This window comes from Rhipicephalus microplus, unplaced genomic scaffold (assembly GCF_043290135.1).
Source record: "Rhipicephalus microplus isolate Deutch F79 unplaced genomic scaffold, USDA_Rmic scaffold_21, whole genome shotgun sequence".
In the NCBI taxonomy this organism is placed as follows: Eukaryota; Metazoa; Arthropoda; class Arachnida; order Ixodida; family Ixodidae; genus Rhipicephalus; species Rhipicephalus microplus.
Window position 1 is genome coordinate 8,253,810 of NW_027464594.1, and position 23,112 is coordinate 8,276,921.

The 23,112-nt window shown below is 44.0% G+C and overlaps 2 protein-coding genes across 7 annotated transcripts in view; one reads left to right on the plus strand and one right to left on the minus strand.

Moving 5' to 3' along the window:
• Positions 1-23,112, plus strand: part of LOC142785328 (uncharacterized) — a 147,256-nt gene that overhangs the window by 91,656 nt on the left and 32,488 nt on the right. Inside the window, exon 3 of one of the 4 annotated variants that reach the window (XR_012888915.1) lies at positions 17,458-18,503. The exons of 2 other annotated variants lie outside the window; for them this stretch is intronic. Coding sequence is in view for 1 of the 2 variants with exons in the window: in XM_075883789.1 (XP_075739904.1) it covers positions 18,511-18,582 (72 nt within the window). In the remaining variant the exon portion in view is untranslated. One more of the 4 variants, XM_075883789.1, reaches the window with a different exon arrangement.
• LOC142785326 (uncharacterized) lies at positions 21-21,502 on the minus strand. Of its 3 annotated transcripts, XM_075883784.1 has the most exons (7): positions 13,730-13,858; positions 9,210-9,295; positions 8,920-9,108; positions 8,072-8,168; positions 6,627-6,785; positions 4,561-4,696; positions 21-1,017 (listed from the first exon to the last, which is right to left on the minus strand). In XM_075883784.1, exons 1-7 carry the CDS (start codon positions 13,838-13,840, stop codon positions 803-805), a joined length of 993 nt encoding a protein of 330 aa, XP_075739899.1. In that variant the 5' UTR covers positions 13,841-13,858; the 3' UTR covers positions 21-802. The 3 variants fall into 3 exon arrangements, with proteins under 3 accessions (XP_075739899.1, XP_075739900.1, XP_075739901.1); XM_075883785.1 differs by lacking the exon at positions 13,730-13,858 and adding an exon at positions 21,027-21,502 and having other exon boundaries at positions 8,920-9,295; XM_075883786.1 differs by lacking the exon at positions 21-1,017 and having other exon boundaries at positions 4,495-4,696; positions 13,730-13,889.

The window sequence follows — 23,112 nt, forward strand, 5'->3', positions numbered from 1 at the left end:
TGGCATACGCATTCGGCCAGGTCCTCGTTACCGTGAGTCGGCAAAGGGACTCGATTAATATTTTGCTATTTCTTTTTTGAGCCGAAGTGAGCATTTCAACACAGCCAATAGATCCAGGTTAAAATAACTACAGGTTGTGATTTGATGACCAAATATAAAAATTGGATCGGGGTTTATGGACAAGACAGCTGAAGCAGGGATCCTACCTCTAGGATGAAAGTGTGTGTTATCCGAGAAGCACACAACTAAATCTGTACATGCCAAAAACTTATGCACTCTAATGAGGGATGACAGCATTTTCACTGAAAATTGAAAATTGAGAAATACTACAACTACCCAATTCTTATTGCAGACTATTTACTATTTACTGTCATGTAAAACTAAGCAAGTGTCCATTCTAGGCTGTGCCATGGCTCATTGAAGCACACTGTATGTTTTCGAATAGCTCTCGCCCACAGCACAAAGTGAATATATGTGTACCTAATATATAATGTAGTAATATATATGAGTGAGCTGCTTATTTTCGGTTAGTAGCTAATTATTTTTGTAAACAACTATTGTAACAAGCACCTGTGTACATTAAAAAAACCTCGTCTGTTTTAGCACTATGCAATGATAGTGCTAAATCAGCAGCGATGGCGTAGTGATTAGAGCATCCGCCTCGCATGCAAAAGGTCCGTGGTTCAAATCCCGGTGCCGCGCAGTTCCCAACCGGATAAAAAAAAATCCGCATGGTGATGTAACTGCATTACGAGGCCTGGGGTGCGGCCTCACCGGTAACAACCGCCGGGAACGCACTCCCTCACCAGAGAGGTGAGGGAGTGCGTTCTTTTTTCTTGCATCGCTTAAAAATAAAGTATAGACAATGTTCTGCAGCATATATCAAATCATTAGTGCAAATCACGTGAACATGTTGACATGCATTTAATTCTAAAGTACTCACCTCCAGCAAAATAGCATGAAGGGCTTCATTGCAGCGAGCCGCTGCAAATTCCAGTGCTGAGAGTATAGGGTTATCTGAAAACAGTAGGTGGAGTTCAGTTGTCTGATCTTTAGATTTTGTTAACTCTTTCAAGCACAGAATTTGGGTTTGCTTCAGATTTTGAATTTTAATGCAAAAATTATGATAAAAGGTCACAAATAACACATTGCCCGCACGAAAAAAAAATTACGACATTTAACAAAGTTCCCAGAAGGTGGTCACCACTGATGACCACCGTGCGGGAAGGGTCTATGTTTCGCACATATGCAACAACTGGTCGTTTTCAATGTAGCAGCATACTTTGCGCTGTGCACAGAGGGAGTCACTTCTTGTGGAATTCTGAAAAACAGTTTTTTTCTTTCCGAAGGCAGAGTGGCACGTTGCATGTTTGACACATCCAAATGGTTCGAGATGGGTGTGCCTTTGTGCTACAGTTCGCGCACCTTCGTGGTGAACACCTTGTTGGTTGATGATTGGACGCTGTTGTACGCATGGCGAAGTCCACAAAGGGTTTGAATTTCTTCAGTTCGGCCCCTGCGCCGACAGATGACTTACGTTTATCTGTAGGATCTAGAAGAGCTTCGGCAGTCATCTGTCGGACTAAGCTGCTTCTAAAGTCCTTCAAGGTCATTTTTTCGGAACCAGCATGTTCCCGAAAAATGATGAATGCGTTGACAACACTCCAATCAAGAAGGTGAAAAAATATCCGGTGCCACCACTTGCGTAATTTCCGATCTACCTCATACTGCCCTTTCAGCTGATCAAACTTATCGACAAAGTTCATGTTCTTATTGTATTCTTGAAGTGCTGCAGGGCAGTTCACCTTAGTAATGGCTCCGTCTTTCTCTTTTCTGTTTACTTGAACTTCGTCGGCAGGGTCGTGGAAGTTTGACAACAGGTGAACTGTTCGCTTGTCTCGCCACTTCAAACAGCAGAGTTTGTCGTTGCTCACTGAGTAATCAGTGTCTCCTCTCTTCATCATCTTGTCGGATTTGAGATTAGGTAAGTGCTTCCTGCTGGCATTTACTGTACCACACGCATATATCCCGGCTTCTGCGAGATCTTTCAGCAGGTAGTAACTGGTGAAATAGTTGTCAAAGAATACCCGGTGGTACTTTCCAGCCAAATCATCAACCAGTGTCTTTACAACACGTGCACCCAAGTCTCTTTTAACACCGTCGTTAGACTTTCCAGTATAAATTTGAAATTTGAGATTATAGCCTGTACTAGCACAGAGCATCCAAACTTTGTAGCCTCTTTTCACTGGCTTTTTTGGCATATACTGCTTCAAAGAACTTCTACCTTTGAATTTTATCATCGATTCGTCGATGGCCAGATATTCTGTTGGCAGGTAGTGCTGAGCGAAAGTTCTGGAAATTTCTGACAAAAGTGGACGTACCTTGTACAGCTTGTCAAAAGTGGGATCGTCCCTCTCTGGCTGCAAACAATTGTCATTTAGGTGAAGATGGGACAGCAGCCATCCAAATCGGTTCACAGTCATGACTTTTGAAATGAAGGGGTCATTCAAATCAGGTGCGCTGCTCCAGTAGTCGCGATAGCTGGGACTCCTTTTCAATCCCATCAACAAATTGAGGCCCAAAAATGCACGCATTTCTTTGTCCGTTGTAGGAACGTAGCGCTTGTTTTCTTGCTGTGCGTATAGATTCGTCTCAAAAACAATCTTGTCAATCCACTCAGGCGTCCACAAAAGACTAAAAACGCCAAATGGGGTAATATTGTTGATGGCGAGTATGTCAGGTGGAAGTCCGCAGTCATGTGAAAATATTAGCGGTGGAGACATCCGATACTTAGTGCTCCACACGAGAACCTTTTGGAGTGGGAGGGTAGTTTCCTCATCTCTTTCGGAGTCCGATGAGTCACTGACGCATTCAGTTACTTGCGGCGTCACGGATTGTTCTTCGGGAGAGTGATTGTGGTTATCCTCTTCCGGCACAAGTTCGCCGTCACTTGAGCTGTCGCCTCCAGCATAGCTGTCATTGTCGGACGGAATATCTCGATATTGAACTGAAAGAAACGTATTGAAAAAACTTATTCTATTTCGAATTTTCTTCATCCAGTCAGAGACCCCCCTCCCCTCCCGTACAGACCCGTAGCCAGGAATTTTTCTCGGAGGAGGGGGGTACTTGCTGAAAGCCTTGAAAAACACCTATCTTTAACATTTTTTTTCGGTAAAACACCCCCCTCCATCAGAATCTCGGGGGGGGGGGCCTTCAGCCAAACCCCCCCCCCCCGGCCTACGGGCCTGCCGTAGCCCTTTCATGCACGGTGGTCAGCGTAGGTAACCACCCTGAATAAAGTCGCTGTACAGAATGAAACTGATCCGCAGCGCATTTTTACTAGTACAGCCAGTAATAAATACCCTCCCGCTGCATGTTACACCAAAAAAAGTTCACGTGCAGGCTCACATACCTTTGCACCCGTAAAATCTTTCAGGGTCCAGCGCGGGAAACGGCATGCTTGTTGCAAAACTTTTTCTTGGCGGGAAAAAACGCCCCCTGGATAACTAGCGCCATCTTCCGCATCTTCAGCAAAGTTAAAAGGGAAAAGCAAACACTTCTTTGCTCGCTCAACCCCTAGATGTCGCTGCTAAAAATGTTGAAAGGGTGGTCACCGTAGGTGACCACTGTGCCGGAAAGAGTTAAAGGAGCCATGAAACACTGTATCGTGGCCGTTGAATGAGTTCTTAGAAAAAAACGTACATGGTCATTTGTACAATAAATGGTTGGTGCACTTTTTAATAATTTAATCTAGCTTGCATAAAAGCAGGTTAGTGCTGCAGCGTTATTCAGGTGGTCTGTACGTGCTTTAGGGGGGGACTAGGCATTGCATATTTGCCTACATTCTTCGGATATACGGCACCCAAGTTGTGCAACAGTATTGCACGCTTCCCTCAAAGTCTTATAATCTGGGTTCCAATATACCTACAAAGAAGGTGAATCCAAATGAGAGGTCATGACACCATCTCAAGACAAAATGTCATATGAGGTGAGTAGAAAGAGGGTTAGACACTTCACTGGTGTTGGTGGTGAATATTGTGCAGAAGACGACGAGTGACACTGTCATGATTATATTAGATCAGAGTGTTGTAATTATAGCATGGATATGTTATTCAACTGGCTCAACATAATAAAGAAGAGGTCAACGGTGGGCTAAACCATGCGGACATTGGCACGTGTCCTTTGCTGCCTTGCCCCTATGCACACATACCAACATGATCGCAGTCTAATTTTAGGGCAATTCTTGCATACAAATCACTTCAAAACAGGCCAGTCACCGTATGTCAATCATTAGGATGCTATATGTGCAGTACAGAGATTCAAGTTTGATTCTCACTTGCAGTGCATTTTTATGGTTTTTATAATATGAAACAAAGCAATCAAAGGAGCTATGAAACAGTTGGTTATCACTGTCTGTTGTGGTGTTGATCCTTGTGCAACTGCATGTTTTCAAAATTCTAGTACATATATCAGATCGATATAAGCATACAAAAGTACTTATTAAACATCTTTACCTGCTTCTCCATATATCTAAGTGGAAATGGCACTTGCATGTTTTACCTCCAGCAGCTTTGCTGAATTTGGCCACTTCTATGTCGTCTCCATTTCTGAGTGCCAAATCGCACAGATTTTGGCACCCTTGGCTGAATTCATCCACGACATTCTTTTTGTCAAGAATGTCGAACTCAAGCAGCAGCTGAAAATAAAATGCAATAGCGTTACTACAAGTTCCCCCAAAGAACACACTATAAGGGCATACCGAAGCCTCTGATGCCAAAAAAGGAAATAGCACCAACGCCTCGGAAATATTTAGGCTTTGAAGGCGCTCATGCCGCTCTTGAGCTGTGGCCAAAAGGCGTGGCCTAATGTCCTCCTGGTGGGCAAATTCTGCATGATTGTGCAGCCAATCGTTGTGCCGCTCAATTGATTCGACTGTTTACCCATGAGCGATCAGATGGCTGGAGTGCTGCTATGTATGAACAAGAATTTTAGGCCAAGGTGTTACAAGCATGGGTGTTATTCCAGCCTAATGAAACAAATTGGGAAACCTCAAACTTATTTCGATAAGCTCTACTCGGTCTGAGAGGAACAAGCAATGCGCTGTGCTATGCCAGAATACTAGGCCAGCAAAAAAATCACTGCGTTACATGGTAAAGAAAGCCAAGTGGTGCATGGGTAGGTTAGTCCATTATGAGGCCAGGTGTGCATTTTATGGAGAAATGAACAGGCACGAAACGAAGGAAGTCAGAGAAAAGGCAAATTAACAAAATACTGTTTGATAAGCAGCCTCATACAAGCATGAAGTGTGAATACAAGCATGAAAAACTGCGAGTAATAATGACTATTAGTTGTAATAATATACAAATAATTATCGTATTTTCTCGTGTAATAAACACACTTTTTTTTTTAAATCGGAGCAAAGTTGGGGTTGCGTTTATTATGCAAGACAAACTATATGAAAACTTTTTCGGGATGACATAAAAATGTAATTTAAAGAAAAAAAAAGGTCGCTTAGCCTTTCGCAAGTGACATTCGCATACGCTGTTTGGAAACGGCTTATTTGTTCCACTTCACTCATCTTCGGTCACTCATCTTCGGTCACTCATCTTCGGTTGGTTGAAGGCGCTATCTTTTGCTAACTGTCCCTGCGCCCCCCGCACACTTCATGAAAGCATTTCTCAGCTTTCTTTTCTCACAATCGTTTAACCGCAATAGTGGTATCTGCTGTGATCTCGAGGGGCGCCGAGAAGCATGCGCAACGACACTACGATGCACTTTGCCAACTTCGTGGCAACCTCGCACGACAACAGTGACGATGTTGTTGACATTGCATCAAGCTACCACCAAAGCATCCAAAACAAACCGTCGATAATATTAACAAAATATGGCTCCAGTCTTGCTGTGCACACAAGTTACACAAGTAGAAAAGGTAACCTCTAAGCACGCGTGGATAACAAGCATGAAGAGGAAATTGCAACCGATACGAAAATCGGGGGTGCTACCATGTTTCAGAAATCGTCACAATTTTTTTCTGGGCCTAAAGCGACCTTTTTTTTCATTTTCCACAAACGTGCGACGCGACTGAATGGCCCTTGGCGACAGCACTGGCAATAGCGAACCCTGTCCTCGTCGCTCGAAAATCACGGGCAGTTGGGTGGGCCTTAAAGTTTGATTCGCAGAAAGCAACCGTTGGTTGGCGCAGGCAGTTTGGTGGCCTTCCTCACTGCGTGCTTATGAGCTGCGATGTCTCTACACTCGAAAGGTTCATGAATGCGCTGTGACGCACAGATATAAGAAATGGGATGTGCCGCGTGCAGATAGAAACAATACAGCGCACAGCAGCAGGTGAAGGGGGGAGGGTAGCGAGCCACGGTAGCAGAGGAGTCAGCATAATAATAAAGAATGAAAGATATCCAATGGACAAAGGGGTGCCAGGTGTCTGTTTGCAAGACTGCAGCGGAAGGATGCAGGGGGCGCGTTTATGATGCGGGAGAAAAAAAATCCAAATTTTGACAACTGAAGTTGGGGGTGCATTTTTTTAAGCGAGTGCCTCTATTACACGAGTAAATACAGTATGTGAAAACAAATTGTCTTTGGGTATGAAGAGTCATAGACGTAAGACTCACAAAGAGGCGGCACAACTTCTTGTTCAAAACGTCTCCTTGAGGCTGCCGCGGCCTTTTATGTAGGCTCTGGGCCCGCTTTTCAGCCATCTCTGGAGGGCAATTCTCCACTTTCTTCCACATATTTTTGAATTTGTTCCTGAGACTCAGGACCCATGACTCCTGCAAGTTATATGAATTAAGAAATTAAACACTGCCTAATGAAAAGGCGAGTAAGCTATGTGGCCAAGAATACTCATACAATGTGTAATCAAGATGTTTGGAGACTGGTTCAGTTTCGAAGTAATTTGTTTATCTAAAAAAAGCTCTTGCCTTCAATATAGCTGCTTTACAGCAATAGGGTGCTGCCAATGTTCCTGCTACTTTGCAAATACACGCTAAAATGTTTTCCAGAAAGAGTCGAGCACCCTCAACCTAGTAAGTTTATTTAAAAGCTTTAACTTCGCAATTCACAGCCTTATTTCAACTTTCACAATGCGTTTTCAATTTTTGGAGTTTGAAGTAAGTAAAAGTAAATCCTTACGAATCAATGGCCATTAGTCTAGACAAAGCTTAGGTGCCCAGGTTGATTGCTTTAGGAACAGGCAATAATCAATGCAGAAGAAAAACCAAACGTCTCAACCATCAGCAACAAAGCAGCAACAAAGCCAATAAAGCTGCCAATGAAAACCTTTTTTGTTTCCAAGACCTCAAGAAGGTCAGCAAGCTGAATAAAGAATGAAGGCTACCATGGGAAATGCTGAATGCCTTAATGCTAGACCCTCAATTTTCACTTGGGAACATTTAGCATTTTTATTTTCAGTCAGAGGAACTAATTTTGTACAATGAATCATTAATGGTCTTTAAGGAAATGCTTCCCTGCAACCTTGTGCTCATCAGACCTTCAGGGGCAAGAAGTCATGAATCCAAGGCCTAAATATTCAACCAACTAGTACACGTGCCTGTATACATGTACTGAGGTTCAAGTTTTCATGCTCATACCTCGACACACAGGCACTCTCTATGTATAAGGATATTTACGGTGAGGCACTCATGCATTTGACACACAACTAAGGAGTATCTTTCTACCAGCAAAGCTCTTTCACAAAAAAAGCAGATCCCACATCTACAAAAGTAAAAAGCGTATTTTTGTGAAAGGTCCATTCACACAAAGCCTGCATAACTCGTCAATGTGCCGTTCAATGAAGGCTGCCTGGACACTACCATAATCTCTGCAAATATTTCTATACATTTCCCTTCATTTCTTTTGCACAAAGCGCTGCTGTGCATAAAATTGACATTACAGATGTTCGCAAGCATTGACCTTTCATTTTCAGTTCGACATAAAGTCGCATTTGTCTTTAGTTCCCCTTTAAAACAAACACATGAGAGCATAACACTGCACCATCCAGTTTACTATATAAAGCAGTTATACAGTGACAATCATTAAAAAAAATATTGATGCTTACCAAGCCACTTGTCTTGGCACCAAGTTTGTCGGCCAGGTGCGGGTATGTCTGCACCAGCCTTTCGGCTGCCGTTCTATAAAGTTCCCGTGATGAGTACCTGTAAGTAAATTGTTGATACTTTGATGCAGAGCTAATGCTGCCTGGCAATACTTTTGAAAATCATTCCAAAGTAAAGAATACTGAACAAAATTCCTGCCACCAAGATGTTGAGCCTAATTGAAAGATATGGTGCTGTAATGAAGACACCACCCTGCTTTCACAAAGAAACTAGAGGGCAATGATGATAATGTAGAGTCTAGTGGCTGAACCAAGAAATAGAGGAGGTGCCATTTGGCAACGTTTTATGCACCGAAAACAAGCCAGCCAACAATGCCAGCCGTCGCCAGCATTTGTCGATTCACTCGGCTCCCATTACGGTTCTCAGCCACTACAAACAACACCAAGAGAGAACAATGCTCAAGGCTGGGGTTAAGCCCCTAAATAATGGAGCATGTCTCATTGTCTTTGTGGAAAGGGAAAGGTGAAATGTGAAGGAGAGGTCAAGAGATGAAGTAGGACAGGAGCATGCACACACTGCAGGCACTGTGGTGAATCTGATGTCACAACTCGCGCTTGCATTCAGCCCCCGCGTGCTGACAATCCACCAAAAGTACAGCAACCAGTTTAAAAATAGATGAAATAGATTATGCTTTTGGGAACAGTTGCATCTTCCGAGTAGACTTTCGATTTCAAAGTTTTTTTTTAACATTTTACAATTTTTGTTCAGCATTCCATTAAAAAATTTATCACCCGATAACAATCGCAGCAGGGAGGAAACACACTGTCAGGCCTGCGTATAAAACACATACCAAGCTAGCTTGAAGCATTCTTGAAAAAGTTTATCGACGATGGCGCGTTGAACTGGCCCGCTGATGGGTGTGCCCCTTGACAGTAGCTCTTCGTAACATCCAAAGGACGGAAGGGCAAAGTTTAAATAGTCCCGCCGGTCTTCCACGGGCACAGGTGTCTCAATCACCACAAGGTTTGAAGTACCAGCACTGAAACCAAGACACATAAATGAAAACCTTGGCATTATAAGTTTCTTGAAGTTTCAATATGCAACATTAGAATACTATTGTAAAGACATGTTACTCCTTACGTGGGATGAACAGCATCGCTGCTCAATGCAGCTGCTTGGCTGGTATAGACAGGCTGATTGATCACCTCCTCTAGGGGGCTGGCGCACTGCAAAACAAAAAGGTTGTGTGTGCAAAACGATCTAGTTTCTACTTCAGTAAACACCTGTTGAAGTGAAAACTACTGCCCAAATGCCTTTTTAATGGCCTAATGCATTTCATCTCATACAACAGTACTAAGACCGTGTAAGCAAGCATGATAACTTATAGAGCACTCATATAATTATTAAAGTGCAGGTAACTGCTTGAACACTTGGCATGTTGGATGTTCATTTTTGTTTTGTGAAAACACATTTTAAGCATCGTAGCTGTAAACCGCTTGGACTGTTAGAAAACAAACATGTCGTAAGTGTTATCAGCATGCTGCTGAAAGCATCGCTACACTTGGAACGCCGGCAACATTATTAAAAATGTTTTCATCTGATCTGATACTCTAGGAGCACAATCGCAGCATTACCACTTATTTGCACATGCTCTCATGCTTGTATACTTGAGAGCATGTATGCATGAAGCAATGCTTATCTTTTCTTCACAAGTGAATAATATGATTTCAACAAACACCATATTTTATTTAGAGGCTTGACTGCATTAAACCTTAGCTGTCACAATCACGAGATTCAAATATGACTTCTTGCATGATTTACCAAAGGTCTCGCCATCTAATTTAAAGAGACAGACAATTTGCCAGAATGTGCAATGAACTAGTGAAAATAGAAAGACAAAGTTAAGCATTCTTTCCACAACTTGAATATGATATGAATTTATTAACTGCATTTGAGACAAAATTGTTATGCTGCTTTGTTGGTACAAAAGCTTTGGAATTGCACAAAAGATTCGTTTGGATTGCTGGACATAGTGTGCTATTGTTTAGGCTTACCATTGTTTAGGCTTGCCATAATTTGTGCTTTAAATTACCATCTGTTAATATTCAGCATCCCTGCTTTATTGCGAGCTTACTACGAGCTAAAGGAGTCGGTGCAGAGTAAGGGCGATGATTTCACGACAGTTAATAGAACCAGAAAAAAGATACAGAGCCACGGCACATGCACACACCATGCCGCAGCACATGAACACGAAGTGCTGTACACAAGCTTCACCGGCAGGGCCTCAATTATTCATTAGTGTATAAACACTGCTACATTCCCCTACCATTGTTTCAAGCACGAGTTTAGAGTTGCTGATCGAGAAACATTTACAGGAAATGTTTCACACTTTTTCTCGCATTGTGGTGGCGTGATTAGGCACTATGGACCTAAAAAGGACAGATGCCATGAAATCAGTTGTTGGTGCCTTTAAGCTGCATTCTTTGGCACTCAACAGGTGATGTGTAACATTACCATATCACTAAAAAAATAGCCTACACATAAATAGCCTTAAAATATAGCACTACACACAACACATACTCTTTTATAGACCTAAGTATTGTCTTGAGTACACTAATTACGTATCTGGAGTAGTCTGTTCTCAGGAACCCCTTTGAGAGTGACCACTTCCCCATTATCATTGCCTGATTAACTTTTAGCTTCTCAGCAAAGATAATGTTTCAGAAAAATGAAAATAGATTAGCATAATATTAAGACATGGGAAGAAAGCAGTTTATCAAAAAATGAATGTATTAGTTGGCAATGAAAAAACAATGTTAGACTTGGTGAGGATAATGCCAGTGAATCCAGTGTTTTATCTATACCTTTCCTTGCTTAAGTCCTCCGAACTATACGAGTTTTATTAGAAACATTCTGTTTACAGCACACCAACCGATCAAGTGAAACAACTTCGTTGTGGTCCTGCAGGACACACCTTAGTATACAATCACCATTTTGCTTCACGTTACAACATACTGCTGGTAAAAATATTCCCTGATAGGGTACAGAAGTGCTGTGTTGGGGCTGGCTTGTCCTGACGAAGCAGAAGAAGACGGCCGACGGAGACGAAGGCGGCCGGCGGGGACGCCGACCAGCCCGAACACGCAGGTTGGCGCGAAGCACCGAAGAGAAGAACAGCAACCGCAATCCACGGTTACCCAACGCACACTCATTTTATTTTACAGTCGCCTTGAAATGCTGGATGCCAGAGCGGTGCCCCCTGGCATCCTCTCGTCATTCAGAAACCGACAACCCAGAACACAACAATCGTCCCCTCCTTGAAAGAAGTTCACCTATACACTGTTTATATTTATACATGATCGGTACCAACATATTAAACAAGGTATGTACGTTAGAACACATGAAAATTCAGAGCACGGCACACCGAACGCACACATTACGAGTCCTGAAAATTCACTGAAAAAATGTACAATTGAAGTCCTGAAAATGCACTGAAAAAAAAAATTTACACAACTCAGTACAATATTCATTTGGATGCATTGGACCTTTTCACAGAACAATAATGTTCACGAACAGTAATGAACAAAAGTTCTACATCACGTAGTCTTGGAACCGACGCGGCTCCTGCCGCTTCCGCTTAGGGCGGGCCCTTCTGGGTGTAGAATCGGCTGTCTCTGCACCTTGGTCACTTGTGCTCTGATGTGACACATCAAGAGCAGTAGAAGATTGTGAAGGCTCTGAACGAGCGTTAAAATTCGCGATCTCATCAGAGCTCGCAGCATGAGCTTCGGAAGAACTTTGTGGACTGGAGTCCGGTTCAACGGTCTCAGCAGTATTTGAAGGTTCGAAGTGAACCGTAAGACTTGGTGTACTTGAACCAGCAACACTGACTGGTAACTCCTCCCCCCTTGAAGAAGAAATGCCTCTACATGGAGGTCACATGTAACAGTGTGATGCATAGTTGAAAGGCGTGGATGGAACTTGATTGGGAAGACATTTAAGTGCTGAAGGCGAATCCGTATGAAAAATAACAAGTCGTGAAGTGTTCCAGATGTTACCATCACTTAAGCGAAAAGAAGTGGGGCTAACCTGGCCCAAGACTTTGTAAGGATCCCGATACTTGGGGCACTTGCCTGGCACACGAACCTTGACTAGATCGCCAGTGCGAACTTTGGACTGCTTAGCACCTCGACGGGTGTCAACATACCTTTTCATTGCTTGTTGATGAGAGAAAACCCTGGTACGGATTTCATCAGGAGAAGACACTGCTATGTTACGAGGCAAAGAGACTATGTCGAGAGCAACTCGCGGTTGCCTACCGTGGAGAAGTTGAGCAGGAGACACTCCAGTGGTGTCTTGTGGTGTGAACCTGTACGAAGCTAAACATTCAGTCAAGACTTGCTTGAGGGAACGGTGCTCTAATTGGGCGATCTGGATATGTTTCTTCAGAACGCGATTAAAGCGCTCGATTTGCCCATTTGATTGGAGATAGAAAACTGATGACCTCAAGTGCTGAATTCCTCTTCGTGAAAGAAAAGCCTCGAAATGTTGGGACTGAAACTGTGGACCATTGTCCGTAACTATGGCATCAGGAAAACCTTCCCGGCTGAAGATTAAAGACAGAAACTCTATGATGACCTCAGAAGTAACCGTATGTGTGAAACAAAGCTCTGGTCATTCGGAATGGTAGTCGATGAGAGAAACAATGAACCGGGCATTTTGGGGAACATTATGCAAAGGACCGATGATGTCCATGCCGAGTTTCTGCCAAGGCCGATCAGGCCACTGGACTGGCTGCAACGGAGAAAATGCAGGTTCGGCAGACTTGTCAGCTGCCTGACATATATGGCAGTTGTAAACTGCATGCTCGACATGCTTGTCTAAGGCTGGCCACCAGTACCTGTCTTGGAGATTCTGTTTAGTGCGGACAATGCCTGGATGGGCCTCATGGGCAAGCTGTATTAGCTTGTTACGGAAAGAAGCAGGGGGAATCACGCGTTCATCGCGAAAAAGCAAGTGCTCGACACAAGACAGTTCCTGTCGGACTGCGAAGTAATGCAAGAATTCAGAAGCAAGAGCACATTTGGAAGACCATCCTTCAGGTAAACATTTGAGAACGTGAGACAAAGTGGAATCTGCAGCTGTAGCTGCCTGAAGCTCAGCTTTAGTAATGCAGGAAGTAACTAATGAAACAACTTCCTCATCCCGCTCTTCAGTAACCGGTATCTGAAGAGGAAGGCGCGACAGTGCATCAGCAACCACGTTATTAGAACCCTTACAATATTGAACACTGAAATTATAATACATGAGTTTGGCACACCAACGGGAAATGCGAATGGGGGGGCGGCCTTCGGATCCTGCAGAAAGAAGAGCAACTAGTGCTTGGTGGTCTGTACGCAATGTGATGTGCCGGCCCCACAAGTAAACATGTCATTTCTCACAGGCAAAAAGACACGCGAGAGCTTCACGCTCTCCTACTGAATATCTGCGTTCAGCAGGGGTCAATGTACGAGATACAAAAGCGATAGTGATCAGCTGATCACCTCTGAGTTGTTGAAACACTGCTGCCAGTCCAACATCGGACGCATCCGTCGTGATGACGATGGGAAGCTTCTTATTTAAAATACTAACAGCTGGCTTTGAGGCCAGTATTGACTTACCTCGAATGAAGCTCTGCTCAGCCTCAGCTGACGAGTTGAAAGGCTGTGCTTGACGAAGTAGAGTACGCAGTGGTTCAACAACATCAGCATAGTGAGGGACAAACTTGGCATAATAACCAACAAGACCTAAAAAAGATTGCAAGGTTTTGGCATCAGTAGGCCGTGGGGCATTGAAAATGGCCTGAACTTTAAATTCAACAGGTGTCAAGCCGCGGGAACTGACATTATGTCCTAGAAATTGTACCTCATTCACAGAAAAAATGCACTTGTTATTAAGTTTCATACCACATTCACTGATGCGGTTGAGAACAGTATGCAAGTTAGCATCGTGCTCTTTGCGAGTACGTCCCCACACCAAAATGTCATCCAAGTAACAAAAGGCGCCATTACAACCCTTAAGAGTAATTGACATCATTTTCTGAAACACTGGAGGGGCAGACACAAGTCTGAAACACACGCGGCGAAACCGAAACAAGCCTTCGTGCGATACAAATGTGGTTAAGGCTCTACTGCACTCAGAAAGTTCAACTTGGTGATAAGCGGACGCGAGGTCCAGCTTGGAGAAACATACCGCTCCGGAGAGCTGATGAAGCAGTTCTTCAATGTGAGGAAGTGGAAAACCGTCTACGGCGATGGCCTTGTTCGGTTCTCATAAGTCGACGCATAGTCGAAGGGATCCTTCTTTTTTCTTGATGACGACCAGTGGGGAAACCCAGTCGGAAGCAGAGACAGGCTCGATGATTCCGCTGGCTTGAAGGCGACACAGTTCCGCAGAGACTTGCTCACGGAGAAGAAGAGGAATGCGGCGCAGCTTGGCACGCACAGGGAACACACCTGGTCGACGCATCACTTTATGCACAAAACCGCGCACTCAACCCAGTTCATGGGTGAGCAGGTGGTGGAATTCAGAAGGCACGTTGGCCAGAGGATCATCTTGGACGTCGACTTGAGCACACGTCATAGACGCACCGACGATGTTGATGGACAAAGCCCTGATGGCATCACGTCCCAAAACAAGCTGCCATTGGCAGTTGCATAAAAAGTAATGGAAGCAGTGCGACTGCGATAGGAGACCTGAGCTGTAAAATGACCTAAATTATCAATCGTTTCCTTGGAATATGTTTGTAGAACGACGTGTGAAGGCAAAAGCCGAATGTTGGAAAAATGGCTATAAAAGTCAGCGGCACTGATTAAAGAGACTGAGGCACCAGTGTCCACGAGAAATGACAAGGGCACATGGCCCACTGAAGCTACAATGCTGGGCTCGGACGTAGTGTGGAGGCCATCCACATTTAAAACAGTGACCGTATTGGTCTGTGCAGTGCTCGAAGGAGCGGATGAAGAAACTGGTTCAGGAAGATTTGCTGGACTGAAATTGCATGCAGACTGAAAATGTCCGATTTTTCCGCACGCAAGACAAGTGCGGTTTCTCGCGGGACACTGCGCAAAATTGGCTAAATGCCGAGCCGATCCGCAACGAAAGCAATGCGCGGTTGCGCTTGGAAAAGAAAATTGCGAACGCGAGTTAGAAGCTCGGTGCTGTTCCTGAAAACCAGAATTTGGCGGAATGGGGTCGCCATATTGCCGGCTTCCTCTCCCCCGCGACGCAGAGAGGACGCCATGTTGGCCGCCACGGAAGGACTGTGCAGGCGGGCGTCCATGTTGGCCGCCGCGCCGAGACGAAGATGAAGGGCCGCCATGGTGATGCGTCCCGTGAAACAGAGGCACCGCCTTGGCCGCCCGCAGCAGAAAGTTGCTGCACTGAATGCAGAGCGAATTGCTCAAACTGGGAGCGAATAAGCTCATCCTCTTGCGCAATCGAGAGGGCTTCGGATAATGAAATCGAGGAGCCTTTTTGAAGCATGCAGCAGCGGACGTTTTGCGGGGCTACCCCGGTGAAAAGCTGATGGCGGATCATATCGTCCTCGAGCGCGCCGAAGCCGCACGACGCGGCGAGCATTCGAAGAGAAGTAATGAACTCGGCGACTGGCTCGCCAGGCAATTATCGCCTTTCTTGGAATTTTACGCGTGCGAGATAATGGCACGAGGCATCTTTAAAATGCTCATCGAAAAGAGCAAGAGCATTCTTGAAGGCATCGCACGACGCTGGCGTCAGCGACGCGTTGGTGGCGTCCAAAGTAAAGAGGAGCTTTAACCTGGCAGGGCCCAACGCGTTGAGCAGCAGGGCTTTGCGACGCTCGGGCTAGCTGGCGTCCTCCCCGGCCGCGTCTGCGTAGGCCTGAAACACCGATTTCCAGTCAGACCACGGAAGTTGCGGGTCTCCGGGCGAAGGAAGAAATAGGAGAGGTGGAATAGGAGACGCCATTTCAAGCAAGAAGAATGGAGAAGTGCAGACGAGAAGAAAATGATGCCAGTACACTGTTTGAAGAAGAAGACAGAGGCGGCATAGCTGAATGAAGAAGAAATGAAGCGATGCTGCACGCAGCAGCCACCTTCCTGGGAATAAAGAGTGTCTAGGGTTAGCAGGGTAGGTCCGTTAGAAGCATAAAAAAAAAAGACGAACACGGAGAACGAAATGGGTTCTTACGCGTCCTCGTCGCCATTGCTGTGTTGGGGCTGGCTGGTCTCGTCGAAGCAAAAGAAGAAGACGGCCGACGGAGACAAACGCAGCCGGCGGGGACGCCGACCAGTCCGAATACGCGGGTTGGCGCGAAGCGCCGAAGAGAAGAAGAACAACTGCACTCCACGATTACCCAATGCACACTCATTTTATTTTACAGTAGCCTTGAAATCCTGGATGCCAGAGCGGCGCCCCCTGGCATCCTCACATGTCATTCCGAAACAGAAACCGACAACCCAGAACACAACAAGAAGTGCATGCACTGAGCTAGCTTGTGCAACGGGGTCTATTTGAGAAAGCTGAACCTATGTTTGTTACAGAATTTTGTAACCACTCGATGCTTATACAGATTAAATGTGGCCACACATAGCAACTATTGAGCTTTTTTATGAAATGATCTCGCAGTATCTGAAAACATGTATTTTCTTGTTTACTTCATAGTTCCCAGTGAAATACATCTCTTATTCCTTTCATTGAATAATGGCATTTGGTGTGACTGAGGTGTTCCTAATGCCTCGCTATGACATCAGAAAAACGATTCTCCTTGAAAATGCTTCACAAGAATTTCATAGATATTGAATGAAACCGCTTGCACATACTTGTACAAACATTTGCTAGTGTTATTGAGGGTTGATGAGAAAGGGAATCAGTTGGCACATCCAAGCCGGACAGAGATTGACTGGCCCTGAAAAGGGCCGTTTAGTCCTATATCTTGCAGCTTGTTACATGTAGACAGGGCTTCATTCTATAGAAATGGTAACTCATCACACTGGTTCCCCAGCATGACGAACATAACTTGATCCTAACACTGACTCAGATGCTGTGAAATGTTATAGAAGGTACATAAAGGCTGGGTACATGAAGGTTTTAGTTGTACTAATTGTATAGTCAGCATGCTTGTGTGATATGTGCATAGCTGCATCAGAGCCACGTGTTAGAAATGCATGAGGTGAACAGCTGAAAATCTCAATGGCAGCATAGCTTCAGAAGTCTGTCATCCCATTTTTGCCAGTTTCCAATATCATCCTTCCCTTTTCATGCATTCTCTTTCAATATATGTGTGGTTTTAATTCCCAAAATCACGATATATTAATGAGAAGCAAATTTTAAACATCGGGTGTTCTTTACCATGTTCACTTGTTTACAGCGCCACACCAGAAACACAGGACGGAAGGAGCAAAAGAGAAAGAAAAGATGGCGCCGACTCTGAAAAAGACGGCACTGACATCATGACATGCGCATGTCGTGATGTAAGCAGCCCAAAGAGCGGCCTCCCATAAGAATAGTGAAGAATTGGGAATAGGATCTACCGCCAAGGGCTTTGTGTGCAATTCACAAACAGTGAAAAAGATCCACCAGGGGTGAGCCACAGGTGGTGTACCCTGCTTGAGAAAGAGCAGAGTAAAATAGATGTGCCAGACAGGAGGTTATAAATGGTTTTGTCTGGAGCTAGTGCCAGACCGAGCTCTGATTAAGCATAAGGGAGTATTGAATGCCAGGCCAATCTGATCTCCCATTCCTGTGATGAGGTGCAATGTGATGACAGGTGCGAATTCCATTTTCTTTTTCCCATGGGTTTAGGCAAACAGTTTTTCAGAGTTCAGATGGAAATAACTCCGACATGTATACTAACATGCCCATTCCTGGGCGTAGCCATGCCTAGCCACTAGATGGGAAGGTGAAGGAATGTTTCCCAAAATGTGCCATAAAGTATTTGGTGCTACACCTTGACGGAAGTATCGATAGGTGCTTTGGGAATCGGTACACCATTTCTGTTATCATAAAATAAGCCACTGCTAGGGATAGCGTGACAATCCCAGCCATTTTGGGGTAAGCCGTTTTAATATACATGAAGATGTTAATCACCCCGTTCTCTATCACGGCAGTAGCTATGGCTATTCCTTCAAGTAAGCCTACTGCAGCGTCAACATGAACGTCTGCATGAATTTAGCGCTAGTACCGTACATAAGAATCTGCACGTGCCTTGGGTTCACTTCGATGGTGTTGTGAATTCATGTTGCGTAACAATGGTTTAAGTTGCATGCGTGCCGTAACCATTACTGAAATAGGAGACCATGCTTTATCGTTACGCACGGTGTTGCTTAGCTCGGTCCTCAGTGTTCGAAGGAGGTTCCGCCTTGTGAGTGTCTCAGAGAGGCACAAGAATTGATTTCTACTCTGTGTTTCTATTATTCCCTAGCCTCTATTATACAGGAAGCGGGTAGTGCTGGTGTGCGTCAGCTTCCTCGGTGCACTCTTAACCGCCTGCCTGGTAAGACTGATAGCTCATTCTATTTGCTTTTGAGCAATGTGGTGAAATAGAAAATGAGTGAGGCGGCTTACCACCAAGGCTTCAACAACTTGCATAGTGTCCCTTTAAGAGAGACTGTGATAGTATGATGCAATCTGATAAATCAGTCCTGATATTAACACAGGAGCGCTAAAGAACTTATTTTGCAGTAATTTCAGCATCACCATTATTGAGAGCGAAAAATCATTATCTTGTCAGTGATGAAAACATCGAAAAAGATACCAATAAAATAATGAATAAAACATTTCAAGTTTGTGTAAAGATCGAACCCAGATCGCTTGCGTGGCAAGCAGACGTTCTACCAGACAGCCCCGCCTCTGCTTTGGAATACAATAAAAACAACTTCCTCTGCTTGGAAAGGCAACTGTCATGCTTAGCACACGTCTCCTGTACACAGACTTAAGAATGACACATGTAATATCAAATACTGCGTGGTACAAGTGAGTGGGCATCTAAACACGAGTATCATAATGAATTTGTGGTTTAAAGCCAGTCTCTCTCTACAAGAGGCACACACTGTGCATACTTCTTAATACACGTAGTAGGTTTGTAGCAAGTACGAAAACCTTTCACATGAATAACTGCTTGTGGTTGGAAGCATGCTACCCATTACACAGAATTCAGCCATATGAGAAAGCTTCACTGACACATGCCATTTACAACTTCATTGATTACATTGTACAGTGGTAAAAGTGGCTTTTGGCATTTCGGAGCAGCTTTCGGAGCAGGAAAAATGAAGTTTGGAGCAAGAATTAGTGTGCTTGGAGCACAAAAGTGTCCTGTTTTTGGCAAGATAAATACTGTTTGGAGCAGTCTTACCGCAGCAGGTAGGTACCGATATGTGCATGGAACACGACAAATAAATTTTATTTTAAAAATAATTGCATTTATTATTGATCATATATTGCACTTACCAAACTTACCAACTAATATATGAACACATTTACTGAACACACAAAATTTGCAGGATGCCTGTCATATTTGCACTATCAGGTATCATTTTACAGTTATTACAATGTAATACCATCACAGAAAAGTTCTCACATGAGTCTTTAAACAGTACTTCAGCTCTAGAAAAGAAGTAAACATCACAGTGAAATTCACATGCAAACCTCATTGCTGAGACTAGCCCTATAGGCACGCACAGCTTTTCTTTTTCTTTGAATCTTTAAGCTTACTAAGATTGCTAGCAAGTTTTGCCTGACCCTCCTTGAGCAATGCTTGTCCACTTTCAATATCATCAAACTTAGCCTTCATCCCTTTTGTAATAAGCAGTTCTGCATTGGCTAGCATCTTCTTAGCAGAATCGATATCCATCTGTACACTTCGCTGCTCATCCACTTTGCTTCCTACAGAGTCTTGGTGAAGCTTGGCTTTCTTGGCTGAGGGTTCACATTCTGCAGACACACGTTCCTAATACTTTTTAAATAAGCCCTTTACCGCTTTGATCATATCAGGCTTTAGAGGAACAGCTGAGACATCTTGGCCATACCGGCTACAAAGTGACAATTAACTTGGTTATTAAACTTGCTTTGACGACCTGAAAGAAAATGTTGCCCTGATTGCACAAACTTCTGATAATACAACTTAAACACAAACTTGGATATCTATTTTTGCAAATGCACGGTAAATTGAGGCACACTATAGCACAAAGAATAATGGAAATAGGTATTGCAAGGCACGGTAATATTATGCAATGCTATGATTATATAAATATCCATGGCGACAGGCACGCTGTTGATTTTCATAATCGCGTTTCATATGCTACCGACCAATTTTAAAAAATCATAAATTCGATATACTATGAGTTTAGTCAGTACAGATAAGCGTGATATGGCCCAGATCAAGATTACACGATAATTACTTTATGCACACATCAATACATAACAGCTGGCTGCTAATGCCGCACAGTCACTTCGTACGAACTACTGCCGCTACTGCGCTGAACCGTGCTGCGTGGAGACAGTTACAAATTGCAAACAAACAATGTAAAATATTGAGCTGTGATTCCGCAATACAAGTCTCCACAAATAACTTGGTGATAAATGCACCTATTGGCACTCGTGCCTTTTATATTTTTGTTCACGTCAGTTCAGAGCTAAAATTGTGCGATATAAAAACAGGACTTAAATGCTTGTGTAGGAGAAAGAAAAGACGAGCCCCTCGATAATTCCGATGCTTTTAGGGGCTACTGATGTCACAGGAGGAGACATTCAAAGCAAATGCGCCCAAAAACAGCACGAAATGTGCGTCAAAAACGCGACAATTAACAGTAGGTTTAACAGCGCAATAACATCAAGGTCATTACAATTGGAGGCTCAAACACTTCAATTTTAACTTTTCAAGCAATATATCCACACCAGCCAACACAAAACAGGCGTCAACGACATATGTCACAGGCTTACCTTTCATCGTAAAAGTCATTTCATTGCCTGCCGGAACGGCCAATGCGCCTAGCACATGCGACTGGTGCAACGTTCTCTGGCCACTAGCCAACGCTTCGCACACGGCTAGCAGTGGCTAAAGATAGGCTTGGCTTGGCTGCTATTTTGGCACTGTTTCGGTTTCGGAACCATTGGCCGTGGAGGCGAGCGTCACAAAACGTTGGCCTCGGCGCAGGCATGGTGCAGTATACGCGAAAAACAGCCATTTGGCGCAGCATGTAGCAGAATTTCTGTCTTGGGGCAGTTTGGTGCAATTGGCACAGCACTTTCATTACTGCATTGTAGTATTTCACAATTTAAAAACTACACTCAATTCCCTTCTCCCTCGCACGATTGGAGATTTTCTCAAGACACGATGTGCACTCGATAAGAGCACCGCTATCTCTCTCCTTCGTTTATTTAAGTGCTCTTCTGCTTTGTGTCAAGAGTCTCCTCATGGAATGAAATGCACGCCGTCCATGCACTAAGTGGTTGATGTATGCACTAGGAACGTGATATTGCAATCCCGTTCAACTCTTAAAGGCGAAGCTTAAGTGTCTCCTAATTTTTTGCTTTATTTCCTTACTCAGAAGGTTCAAAGTGAACTTTGTGCCTCAGATGTATTTCATTTATAGACCCAAGATCCTGATTTCGAGTACTCTTGGCACAGGTTGACCATGTGCAAACAGGTACCAGTTAATGCTTAGGTTGCATGTGTAAGGTTTAATTGTAAGCAATTCTGTTTTTTTTTTTTTGTGCTATATGCCACTCCATGCAATGACAGCAGTTTACCTCCCAAAAGGAGTCATGGCACCCCCAGAGTCATATCATGAAATGCGTGCTGTAATTTAAGAGTATCGTGACTTGTTTGACCAACAGGGCCATGGCTACATTGAATAAGAGCAGCAATAGGGCAGCTCCCTGGGATGTGCTCCTGTTCAAGAAGCCAAAAGGTGTATGTCAGTGAACCTAACCTTGGCAGTGTAATTTTCCAAGAATGCTTTGTTATAATGTCCGGTTCTATAGCCACAACCAGTGATAGCTTGTGTCTCGAGGATAGCTTCTTGCCCTACATCGTGAAATGCCTCTTATATGTCCAAGCAAGAATAGTTCTGGTTTGGGCTGTATCATTTTGGAAGAAATGGAAAAGGCCTTGAAATGTAGGAGGACAAGTTGTACCAATAGGTAGGGGCAAAAGCCAAACTAGGTGTTGGGACACAAATTCCTAGCTTCCAAATGTGTTTGAAGTGGCTAGAAAATGACGTGCACAAATAGTTTGTGTACACAACTTACGAGGGAGATGGGTCGTAAATTCTGGAGAAGTAGTGAATTTACAGACTTCGGAATTGAATTATTCTGGGAATTTTTCCAAACTCCACGTTTTACGCACCCGATTTAAGTTTGTTAAAAAGAATCGTGAGCTATATCACCTACGTTTCAGAGGACCTTGTATGTTACGCAATACCAGGTAATATAAGCAAGAGTCTGTTCTATCTCCTGAATTACGAGATTTGGATCCAAATCTTTGTCCAGATAAGGGGCATCTAAAAGTAAGCGCATTTGGATCAGCAGGTAGAGTGTCCTTAACTGGTCGGTTTCCATGGGAGCATGCTTTACCCTGTACAATGAAGCAACTTCTTGTAAATAGTTTCTTCAGCTCTTGGCAGAGAACCTCAAATGGCCTACTATATGCTGCGCACAGCAGTCATTGTACTGCATTGTTTTGCAAGATTCCTCACATCAGCTGAGCAGGAGGTCATACAGAATACACTCTTAGTTTGCAAAATGCCTATGATCTATTAAATTCTCTTTATTGCTCTCATTGCCGCCATGGCCCTCCAAGTCGAGGCCAAAAGCATGAGCTCTCCTTCTTAGCCGTGTGGCAATCCTCGTCCACGCACCTGTTGCCCGTGACACTCCACTTGGAGGTGGAGAGAGTTCCAATTTAAAGGCCATGGCTCCACCCTAGCTATATTGGAAACTTTCAATTCAAAAGCAGCTACAAGGTCCAACAGTTGTACTGCAGGCTCCTTAGGGCCAGATTACCTGGGCTCGTTCATTCTCCCAG

Excerpts from the sequence above, each read along its gene's own strand:
- LOC142785326 (XM_075883784.1), bottom strand. The coding sequence starts at position 13,840 with ATGCCAAGTTTGTCCCTCACTATGCTGATGTTGTTGAACCACTGCGTA. Across the intron at positions 9,109-9,209 it reads AGCGATGCTGTTCATCCCAC|TGCTGGTACTTCAAACCTTG; the intron begins GTAAGGAGTAAC and ends TCTTGGTTTCAG. Across the intron at positions 1,018-4,560 it reads ATTCAGCAAAGCTGCTGGAG|ATAACCCTATACTCTCAGCA; the intron begins GTAAAACATGCA and ends TACTGTTTTCAG.